The 12,105-nt window shown below is 34.8% G+C and overlaps 1 protein-coding gene across 1 annotated transcript; it reads left to right on the plus strand.

Annotated features, from left to right (window-relative positions):
- The first annotated feature begins 285 nt into the window (after positions 1-285).
- Positions 286-8,285, plus strand: TDRD15 (tudor domain containing 15). The gene is given in 4 exon segments (XM_087917912.1): positions 286-692; positions 2,062-5,097; positions 5,100-8,248; positions 8,250-8,285. Coding segments are annotated over 3 exon segments (6,216 nt in total). The 5' UTR covers positions 286-692; positions 2,062-2,066.
- The last annotated feature ends 3,820 nt before the right edge of the window (positions 8,286-12,105 follow it).

A 12,105-nucleotide genomic window follows, 5' to 3' on the forward strand; every position in this document is an offset into this window, starting at 1 on the left:
AGTTGAAACAACCCTCCTCTCCCCTCCCCCTTCCTCGTGGTAACTACGTCCATCCCGCTGCTGTGAAGCGGTCCAAAAAAAAAAGGTGAGATTTGATCGAATTAAAATTAAAAGTTAAAAAAAAGAAAAGAAAACCGCCTCCGCCTTCCCGCTCCGCGGCCTAGCTAAGCCTGCCCCACCTTGCCCCGCCTTACGAAAACTGCCAATCCGAGGGCAGCGGCCTCCTTTCTCCACACCGCCCCGCTGCTTGCGCTGCCGGATCCGCAAAGGCGTTTTTCGGTCGGAGGCTGAGGGGGCTCGGTCGGGTTCACATCCCGCGGCGTTAGGGGTGCAAACCGCTGAAGGGAGGCTGGCGTCGCTCAGAGTCTCGCTGAGAGCCGCTTGGGTCCACTACAGATTGTTGGACGAAGAATCCTTTCACCGCCTGAATTCTCTTTCATATAAATAAAATCCCGGGGTCAAGAAACCTTGGAAGGAATAGCCTCGAGAGAAATCCCGCCTCCTTCTCCCTTTCAGGCTTTTTGCTGTTCAAGGGATTGGGCAAAAGTATCTCTTTATTTCTGCAAGTTCAGTTGCGATTAAAAAGGGAAAAAAAAGTCCATAAGCAGGCTTAAGGGCCACTTTAAACAGGAGTTCATCGATACTGCCCTAAACGGGAGACTGGCTTTAGATAATACTTGGAAGGCAAAGAGGTCTGTACATTCACTATCTTTTCAAATGAGGCATTTTGTGTCTGTTTGTGGGCGTGCTTAAGCCCGTTTTCCTGTGCTGGTGTTTTGCTGCTTGTTTCGCTGGATGGCAAATCCAGAATATAAGACTTAATACTGAGGTGGTGGCACATTGGTACTCCCTCTCTTAGCCTTTAATTGCAATTTTTTCATTTATTTTTTTCTTGAATAATAACGGGTTGTTGGTGTGTGTGTAAAAGTAAGTGAACTGGTTTAGTATATGCTGCCCTGAGTCACTTTTTTTGTGAGGTAAGAATGCTTATATAAATTTGATGAATAACTAAGTCGAAAGAGAAACATTAAAACACCTTGTAATGGGACAGTTTGAATGAGAATGTGTTGAAAATCCAATAAAGGTAGTCCTCGATTTACAACAGTTCATTTAGTGGCCTTTTGAAGTTACAATGGCACTGAAAAAAGTGATTTATGACCGTTTGTCACTTTTAGGACCATTGTAGCATCCTCAGAGTCACGTGATTTACATTTGGATGCTTGACATCTGACTCAGATTTATGATGGCTGCAGTGTCCCAGGGTCATGTGATCCCCTTTTGAAACCTGTCAGTGAGGTTGTTACTAATTTAACAACTGCAGTGATTCCTTTGACAAATGTGGCAAGAAAATGGGGCAAAACTCACTTTAAAAATGTTTCACTTAACAACATAAATTGTGGACTCAATTGTGGTTATAAATTGAGGACTTCCAAGACTAAACTAATCTTTAATGCACGGAGACAGCATTCACAAAGATTTGTCCAGCCAAGTATAATTGTGAAGATAGTTTGTTGCTAGCTGAACTGGCATATCATAATCTGACCTATTTTATTATATTTAACTGTGTGCTATGTGTGGACCTTACATTGTGGCTTGTTCCACAAACTATTGCTTAAAAGTAACAATAGCTGCATTATTTAATTATTATCAGGCTGCACCTGATTTATAAAAGTACTTAGTGTGAATGCACCCTATCATATTGTTTCTGCTTTTTCCCTGAAATGTTCCCATTTCTAATTTAGTGGCACAACTTCATCCAACTAAGGAAAACCTATATTGATAATATTGGACTAAAAGCATGAGAGAAGGGAAGGGATGCCCAAGCATACAGCTTGTTCATATTCTATTAAATCATTCAAGTTATTAATATTTTTTGAAAAATGTCAGTCTGAAGTTCTGCATATTTTGGTGTACATCTGAACTATCACTTTAGCTGATAATCGAAGTGATTGTAACATCTCTATTATATTGTGTCAATATAATCAAAATTGTTTATAAACAAGTTATTTTAAAATAAATAATAAACATTTAACAATGTTAAATTTTATATTGTTTTTTCAGGTGGGATGGATTCATCTTCATCAACAAAATTTCTAGATGTTGATATGAAGGTAACTAATGTATACTACCATCGAAAAGAAGTCCTTGTAAAATTTCAAGGCCAACTTAACACAGAATATGAGCTAGATTATTATATATTGCAAAAGGAAATACAACAAGTACCAAAAGTGAAAGATCCTGTTGCAGTTGGTGAATTCTGTTTAGTCAAAGACTCAGAGTGTGGAGAATGGTATAGAGGAAAAGTAATTCAAAAAAGAAATGATATCTATGATGTACATTCTATGGACAATGGGAAAATACTGGCAGTGAATGAAACTCACCTTGCATCTCCCATTGATGAATTGTTTCAACTTCCTCCAAAAATGGTTTATGGGATTTTTGCAAATGTGCTTCCAATTGAAGAAAAATGGACCAACAAAGCTTTTAATTACTTTTCAACTCTGATAGGCTTGCAAATTAAAGGTTATATACAAGCCACTCTGCCAAACCAAATGTTTCTTCTTCATGTGCCCAAAATTGCTGCTGATGTGATTGAATTCAGAATAGGAAAACTTGTTGATGCAGATACTTTCTGTCTTATTGTTGAAATGTTAACTGAATTTCCAGATGAGCCGCTTTGTAAACAAATGCCGGATTTACTGCAACAGAAATGTACAAGGCCAGGTACTCTAATTTGTGATGCTGGAATTCAACCAAATATTCCGCCAGTTCTAAGAAATCTTCAACCAGTTTTGTCTGTTGGTGCTGTAGAAAAAGTAAAAATATCAGTAGCAATTAGCCCTAGTAAGTTTTATTGCCAATTACTTCGACAACAGATAGAGCTGGATACATTGACAAGAGACATGTTTTCTTATTATGAATCTCTTAGCAGAGTAAAACTTCCATCTTGTGACAATTTTGGAGCCCTTTGTGCAGCTAGACAAAAAGACGGCCAATGGCAAAGAGGAGTAATACAACAGCTACTTTCTGACAAAGTGAAGATTTGGTTTATGGATTTTGGCAACTGTGAAGCTGTGTCTTCTGAGTATATTTTGAAGCTTCCACCAGAATTTATTTCAGTACCCATGTTTTCATTTCCTTGTGCTCTATCATGTCTTAGTGATCAGGATGAAATGGAAAGAAATGCTCAGCTAGAAGAATTTAAGGAAATACTATTAACACAACAGACTATTTTGGCCCGCATAAATCTGTTCAATAGTAAAGAGCACTTATATTATGTTACATTAAGTAAATGCGCATTGACACAGACGAGTGACAATCTGTCTTGGGAAAATGATGTGGATCCAAAATACAACATGGAAGTCTCTTGTACAAGTGGGAATGTACAAAATTCTAAGGTGAACTTGGCAGACAAAATTTGCAATACTACTCAACAATCAAGTTATTCTTCAGATGAAAAGGATACTCGTTTACTGTGTTCCCCTTTAACAGTTCCTTACAAAAGAGCAAAAATGAAAATAGGTTCAGTTTGTGTTGCTTTTGCAGTTTATGTTTTGAATCCATCAAATTTCTGGGTGCAAACGAATGATTTCTTAGATGAGTTTGAAGCTTTAATGAAGAAGGTTGCAGATGTGTATGATGGAGATGAAGTCAGTGTTAAAATTCTAGAAAATCCAGAGCCTGGAAGACTATGTTGTGCACGATATAGCAAGGATAAGTATTTTTATAGGGCTGTCATTAGACAAATCATAGACAATAATGTTGATGTTTATTTTTTAGATTTTGGGAACACTGACACAGTGCCACTGTTCGATGTGAAGATTTTGCTTCCAGAGCTTCAAGAATTGCCAGCTTTAGCCATGTGCTGTAAACTTGCTAATGCATTTCCAATGGAAGATATATGGATTAAAAAAGAAACAGATTTCTTTAAAACAATTGTGGTTGACAAACCAATCACACTGCATGTCATTGCAAAGCAAAAGGAGAATTATATTGTCAATGTGCAGTATATGAATGGCTCCAAGGAAACTGATGTTCTCAGGCTTATGATTGAGGCTGGATGTGCAGAATATTGGGAGGTAAAACAAAATCCACTTCAGAAAACGGTATGGGGCCTTCAAGGAAACTGCTCAAAAAATTATAAAAATAGAGAAATACTAAGTAAAACATCTATTCAGAAGAATAAAGCACTGATGCCTAAAACTACTGATGAGAATAAAAAGCTGAATACTCGCATTGTGACAAAAGGGAATGCTAGTATTTTCCCGTCATGGAAAAACATGCTTTCCAATAAATATGAGCAAATGTTTGGGAAAACAGAAAAAGTAGAATGCTATAAAGAGTACAGATTTAAACCAGGTTGTGTGTTTGATGTTGTATGTTGTCATATTATTTCACCAGGCAGTTTTTTATGCCAGATACAAAATAAGCTACCCGAGCTAAATAATATGATGGAACAAATTCAGAATTTTTACAATACTCAAAAAAGACCTTATGAAAGTGGAAAACTTGCCTGTGTTGTGAAATATTCTACAGATGGAAAATGGTACAGAGCTTTTGTACTGAAACATGTATCCAAAACTGAAACTGATGTAATATTTGTAGACTATGGTAACAGGGAAAGGGTTTTGTTGAAAGATCTTCAAGCTATTCATCCAGACTTCTTAATTTTGGAATGTCAAGCATTCAGATGTTGTTTTAATAGTGTCAGTGAATCCTTAATATTTGACCCCTATATTTGGACTACTGAGATATGTAGCAATTTTAAAAGTTTTGTTTCATCTTCTAATGGACAACTGACTTGTTTAATTTGTGCCCTGGTTTTTAAGACTCCTGACTATTTATATTACATTGTTGATTTGAAGACTCCATTTACTAATTTAAGACAATTTCTCTTTGAAAGTGGCCGTGCACAAATTTACTCTTTTGAATGTGCGCAATCTCTTATAACACCATTTTCTCTATGTAGCTTTTATTATTCATCTTTTAATATAGAAGTTGGAAATGAAGAGAAAGTATATGTATCTTATATATATAGCCCTACAAAATTCTATTGCCAGTTAAGTAGAAATGCAAACGAGATGGACAAGATACTTAAAAGATTTCAGAAATTAGCCCCAAAACAAGCCATGCAATCCAAATGAATACTCACAGTTTATGCATAGTGAAATATTTTGAGGATGGACTCTTCTATAGAGCTTTAGTATCTCCTATGGAATCATCAGATTTCTGCCAAGTATATTTTGTGGACTATGGAAATAAACAATTGGTAGCCAAAGAGGAACTGGTTCCTATTCCAAACAGTGCTTCAGAATTAATGTTCACACCTATGCAAGCTATTAAGTGTTATTTATCAGATCTAAAGGATACTGAAATTCCATCTGAAATAAAAGCATGGTTTGAAAAAAAATATTTGGAAAAAGAGTTGAAGGCAGTAATAGTGTCTAAAGAATCTGATGGGCAGTTCGGTATGGAGTTGTATGATGGAGAACTACAAATAAATGGAAAGATTAAAGATTTACTAAAGCAAAAAAAAAACCTGAACCCAAACGATATTAAAAAACATTTTAAAAAATATGCTGGAAATAAACCTTATAAAATAGAGTTGGCTATAGAGAAAAAAAAAGTGAAAAGTGAAAAAAATGGACAGCAAACAAAAGCAGGCAATGATAAATTACCTGTTAAATATAGGAACAAAATAGTAATTGATCAACAGAAGCAGAATTGTAGACCTGCAAAATTTCCATTGACTGTAGATTTTTCAGATTTTGTGTTGAAGAAAGTTTTGAGATACAGATATAAAAGTACTCAAAAAAAACCCAATACTGACACCATTGATCAACTTAATGAACAGTCAAAGAAAATTAAAAATAAAAGGACTGGATTACATATGCTAAAATTAGACACTTCAGGACAAGAAAGAACCAATAAGACTAAGCAAAAGTACGCTGATCTTCCCCAACTTGACATTCTTCTAAATTCTAAAGTCTGGGGTTATGTTTCTTACGTAGGTAATATTTCAAATTTCTATGTTCATCGTTCAGAGGATGAAAATAAAATTGTGCAACTTGCTGGGGAATTGAATAGAGAAACACTGGTTAAAGAATCAGAAATAGAGGCTGAACTTGAGAAAGATGATGTTGTTTTAGCAGACTATGAAGGTGATAGTTGCATATACAGAGCTTTAGTTAGAAAAGTCCTAGCCAATAAGTTTTTTGAAGTAGAATTCATTGATTATGGTAATGTAGAAACCGTGAATTCAAAAAATATCTACAAAATTAAAAAGTCTTTATTCAGTTTACCAAGACTCAGCATACATTGCTTCCTTAGTAAAGCAAAGTGCTTGTTTTCAAATAAAAACTGGAGTACTGATATGGATGCTTACTTTATCAATGCGGTAAATAATCAGCCAGTCATTATTAAGTTTCTACGACAGTATGACCAACAGTGGGAGGTTGACATAATCTGTCATGGAATATCTATCTCTGATAAATTAATGGAGAGAGAAATCCTTTTAGGCCTAGAGAACATACTTTCACTAAATTTTGACCACAACATGAAACAGCTCCCAACAATAGATTCAGAAACTGTTAGTAATGATCCAGGTAAAAAATCAGAAAGTCAAACTTTATGTGGAAGCAGTATAATCAGACCTACTAAGATTGGCTACCAAAATATAAAGCCTGGACAGATAGAAATAGCTGAAATTGGTCATATTTCAGGTAATGGAAACTTCTATGTGAAGTTAACTAAGGATGCACAAACAATGCTCAATTTAAATGTACTAGTTGCTCAAGAGATAGAGAAAAAGTGCTTTATTGCTACAGAAGAAATTGGAGAAGGATTAGAATGTTTGGTAAGATCAAACCAACACTTGGGATGGTATCGATCTGAAGTTATTAAAAAATATGTGAAGGAGGAATGTATGTTGGTCCTCTTAGTGGATTTAGGAAAGTATGAAATGGTGTCACTGCATGATACACATGTGCTGAATGAAAAAATAAGGTGTATTCCCAGGAATGCAGTGCTTTGTAAATGGATTCAGATTGGAAATTTAAGTGATTTGTCTTTTGAGGGAATGATGGAGAAGCTAAAATATTGCGAGATAAAGATTATATTTTTTAAATACTTAGAATCTGAGCTTATTTGGGAAGTAGATATTTTAATAGATGGAATTTTATTTTTGGAATATTGGAATCAAATATCTAACCAAACAAAATTAGGGAGACATAACTTATTAGAGACAGATAATGTTAGCAAATCACTTGATATCTCAATCAGGTCAAATTCGATTTCATGGGCACAATTTCAGAAGAATAATCACTATCCTGGATTTGTCACATCAGTCACTGATCCTTCAAACTTCTATATTCAGTTAGAAGATTCATTTAAAACTCTGATAGCCTTGTTCAAAATGCTCTCTAATCTTCCAGAAAACCTCCCAACTATGCCACAAGAATGTATAATTCCTGGTGCCAGCTGCTTAATAAAAAATGGACCTAATGAAAACTGGAACAGAGTTGAAGTTTCTGAAGTACTCAAAGACTCCAGTACGTTAATGCTTACTTTTATTGATGAGGGCTTATCGGCTCCCCTTCCCATCTCTGACGTCTCTAAGCTGAAGATTATCTCAGAAAATCTAGTTACTTTACCACGATTAACCTATCCTTGTTCCTTGTTTGGAGTGATACCTGCTGATGGGAAATATTGGAATGATGAGGCCAAACTTACAATTCAAGAACTTCTTGGTAGACAAGGTCTCACATTCCAGTTCAAACAGCCTCATTGTGGACTGAAGCTAGAAGTAGATGTTTTTTTTGAGCAAAACAATGCAGCAGATGTATTGGTTGCTTCTGGATGCGCTTTGTATTCCAAAACTGCATCCATTGGATCAGCTAGTTGTGATGACCTTCAGCTACCAAATTCACGTATTATTTATGATCCACTCTCCATTCAGAAGATCTCTGAACCGCAGATTGCCATAAATAAAAACAAGAAACGTCCACAGAATTCAGATTTGCAATTGAAGTGTGTTAATTTGAAAAAATTAGAGATGAACAGCTCAAAGAAATTACATGGTAAAAAAGAAGACTCTCAGATGACTTTCTTGCATAGAAGTAAAATAAATTATGGAAGTGTACACAACTGCAATGAGAAATTGTTTAATCAATGTTGTGACAGAGATCAACTCAACCAAACATCTTCTACAACCATATCAAAGGCTTCTGACAAGTTGCTTTTGGACTCCCAAGAATGTTCAGATCCAGATTCATTAAGAAAATTGAACACGTACTCACAAGAAAGGTCAGTGTCAAATTACACTTAAAACAACTGTATAAAATTATTCTTTGCTTTATCTATAACAAGAGTGATGAATGAAAAGAATCTTGGCACCTAATTTCCCTGCATAAGCTGCCATAATGCGTACTGGAAGGATGTTCGTATATTCCACATATAATGCGGTTTGACTTGCATCAAATCTGTATGAGTTTGCACAGCGTGGATGTGTGTATAAATATTACCTGCCACAATGTGATTATCTTTGGGCAGCCTTTAGGGCTCATTGTGAGTAGACAATTTAGTCCTCTTGGAGGACTATCTAGGACTTCTAGGAAGTTGGCAGCAAAGTAGGGTTCTCTGTTTTGCTGAGCATCTTGGCAGGTTTCAACCAGAATATCCTTCTGAAATGCTTTCAGCTGGGAAACACACTTTTATATTGGCTTAGGTTTTTAGAAACATGGTTTAAAAGGTATTAGAGATTCCTACAGGTAGTTCTTGACTTACGACCACAATCAACCCCAAAATTTATGTTGCTAAGTGAGACAGTTAAGTGAGTTTTGCTCCGTTTGATGACTTTTCTAGCCACCGTTGTTAGTCGAATCACTGCAGCTGTTAAGTTAGTAACACAGTTGTTAAGTGAATCTAGCTTCCCCTTTAACTTTGCTTGCCAGAATGTTGCAAAAGGATATTTACATGACCCTAGGACACTGTAGCCATGGTAAATACTGTATGAGTGTGTTACCAAGTGTCTGAATTTTGATCACATGACCACGGGGACTCTGTATGTCATGTACACTCTGCAGCCCATATGTACATGACTAGAGTATATATGACTGTATTGTTCCTATTACTTTATATCCTAGTAGAAACTTTATGCATTCATCTCTTTATGCATTCATTGTAGAAGCATAGGTTGTGCTTTGAAAACCAGAATGAAAGAATTACAGGTCTGTGATAAATAGATATAAATATAGATGATGGATGGAGAGACAGATTTAAAAGTACAAAAAATAATATAAAAATACATTGAGAATCTGGAAAGAGTGCAGGGAAGAGAAAACAAAAATCGTTTGGGGGCTGGAGGCCAAAATATATGAAGAACAGTTACAGAAATTGGGTATGTCTAGTACAATGAAAAGAAGAACTAGGGGAGACATAATAGCAATGTTCCAATATTTGAGGGGCTCCTACAAAGACAAGGGGATCAGATTATTTTCCAAAGCACCAAAAGGCAAGACAAGAAACTGATTGGAAGCTAACCAAGGAGAGAATAAATCTAGATCTAAGGAGAAATTTCCTAATGTTGAGAGCAATCAACCAATCGAATAACTTGCCTTCAGTAATTACGGGTGCTCCATAACGGAAGGCTTTCAAGAAGAGACTGGACAATCATTTGTCTGATATAGTATAGGGTCTCCTGCTCAAGTAGGGGGTTGGACTAGAAGACCTTTGAGTTCCCTTCCAACTATATTCTATGAAAAAAATTAGAAAGTTAAACAAATTAAGTCTTTGTAAAAAGGCAGGTATATCTTCACAGTAAACCTGGACCAACTATTATGTATATTTTCTTTCTAATATATCTGCTTGTGTGTTTTTTTTTTTTTAGATTAAAGTCAGAGTAGATGGATTATCACAGTTGAGAACTAGTAATGGACAACAGATCGACCTTCATTTGAAAAGTAATACAGGAACAGTATGCCGAACATATTCTATTTATAAACTTATCATTTATAGAAATCCAGACCAGAGGTCCATTACTATTAAAAAGTGTAAAGGATCCATTAGTATTCTGGTTTGGTTCCCTTCCTCCCCTGCCATATACATATATTTTATGCCTTTGAAAAGTCTCTCCTGAAGATTGTATTGGGATGATGACAGCATGGAAAAAAGAAATACTTTGGAATAAGATTTTCAGCAAAACTAATCTGTTATCTCACTGGATAAAGCCCATCTTGCAATTGGTACTAGATTTTTATTATGATACTAAACTTTGTGCTTATTTCAGAAGTCATTAGGAACTATCAAGTTTTTTTTAGTGAAATGTAATACACTGTAACCCAAGAGATGGTGTACTTTGGCCTTTGTAGATATTGAAAAAAAAATGCAGAAATGTGAAAATCAAGAACACTTGTTCTATATGTTGCTGAGTCTTGTGGTACATGGGAGGCATACAGTTGTATAGATTGTGTAACTGCCAAATGTTGTTGATTTGTTTTTACCAGCCAAAAACTTGAATTTAAACAAATATAATAAGAAAATAATCTCTTTACTTATTCTGACCATTTCAATGTAAGTACATTTCAGTAAAATATAGATTTAGCTATGGACTCCAATACATCCTGGCCATTCCAGTTTTCTTCTACAATGCTCTGTTTACTACCACAAAAAGGCTCCATCTAAACTGCAGAATATATTAAGATAGATATAAGTCACAGATATTTTATTAACTATAGGGAAGCTTAATGCCGTGTTGATTGCTACCAATTCTTGTTGGCAAGTACTATAATTTCATAGTTTAAATCCATTTTCTTTTGTTACACTTAGTGACTTGTGCATTCTCTCATGGGAGAGAGAATGAGTGACAGGTATACAGAAATCATGTTTTAAAATCCCGTTAAATCTTATCTGTGCACTAGGATGCTTGGAAGTTGTATATATTTTTACTGCAGGTTGTACTGCATTGAGCTTCATCAGTGAGGATTTTTCAATATTGTTTAGAGGGAAGACCTACAGTATATTGGAAGAACACTTTCCTGACAGCTTGAAACTTTGTTAGTTTTTTTGTTTAATCCTATACATTTTAACAGTTCTAATAACTACATTTTGAAACACATAAGTTGATTTAACTGAATTAGCACATTTGAGTAAGACATGATTAACTTAAATGTCGTAAAAATGCTACCAAAAGAAAACTAAGCTTCCAGTTGGCCCCAGGGCTTGTTGGAAGTAACAGTGAAATATTTATTCTTGTAACAGACAAGAACAGCAGGAATTATAATTTTTTATATCTATACGAAACCAAATGGGATGCTTGTGTAAAATTCAAATTAGTTTCAAAAAGGCTTTAGTGTCATATGTATAACTACTGATGAGTATTGGTGAGAAAATACATCTTGTGGTTATATGGTGTAAATATGCGTTTTCTTGCTGAGCGCTCTGAAAAAAAAAGAGATGTGTTTGGATATTTCATGATGTTCATAAAGTGCAGTGTATTTTTCTTTAAATAAAAGAATATTCTTTGGCTCCAGTGATATAAAATTCTTGTTAAGCAGCAATAAAGCGGTGGTACACGTTTAACACAGCCACAGTGAAGCTGTAGGAAAAGCTACATTTGTTTGATGTTTTCTCATACCAGATTCCAGTTAGGGGATGCTTTCATTGGGAGGGGGGAAGAGAGTGAATATCAAGTATATATTTCTGAAATCAATATTTTACTTTTTTAAAAAAAATTTTTTATTGGTTTTTAAGACAAACAGAGACAAACAAAACAAAAACATCAAGCCATCATCCATATATATACATACAGTGTGTCTGTTGGTTTACAAATTGTTTTGTGCTTCCATTTTGAAGTCTTCAATTACAATTACGTTGTATATATTCTCATATTTTCAATCAAATATTAAATACATTAATATCATTGTCAATCATTTGAATATACTTTTATTCATTTATGTTTTAAAAAATAATCCATATTTTACTTAATGTGTTTTATGACAGTTCATATTATCATCTCAAATCTATCCTACAATCATTTTGTAGATATAATAAGAAAAGAATACATCTTTATATATTTATTATTTTCTAAGAATCTACATATTTCATTAC

Source organism: Pseudonaja textilis, chromosome 1 (genome assembly GCF_049901715.1).
Source record: "Pseudonaja textilis isolate UNSWEBS1 chromosome 1, rPseTex1.2, whole genome shotgun sequence".
In the NCBI taxonomy this organism is placed as follows: domain Eukaryota; kingdom Metazoa; phylum Chordata; class Lepidosauria; order Squamata; family Elapidae; genus Pseudonaja; species Pseudonaja textilis.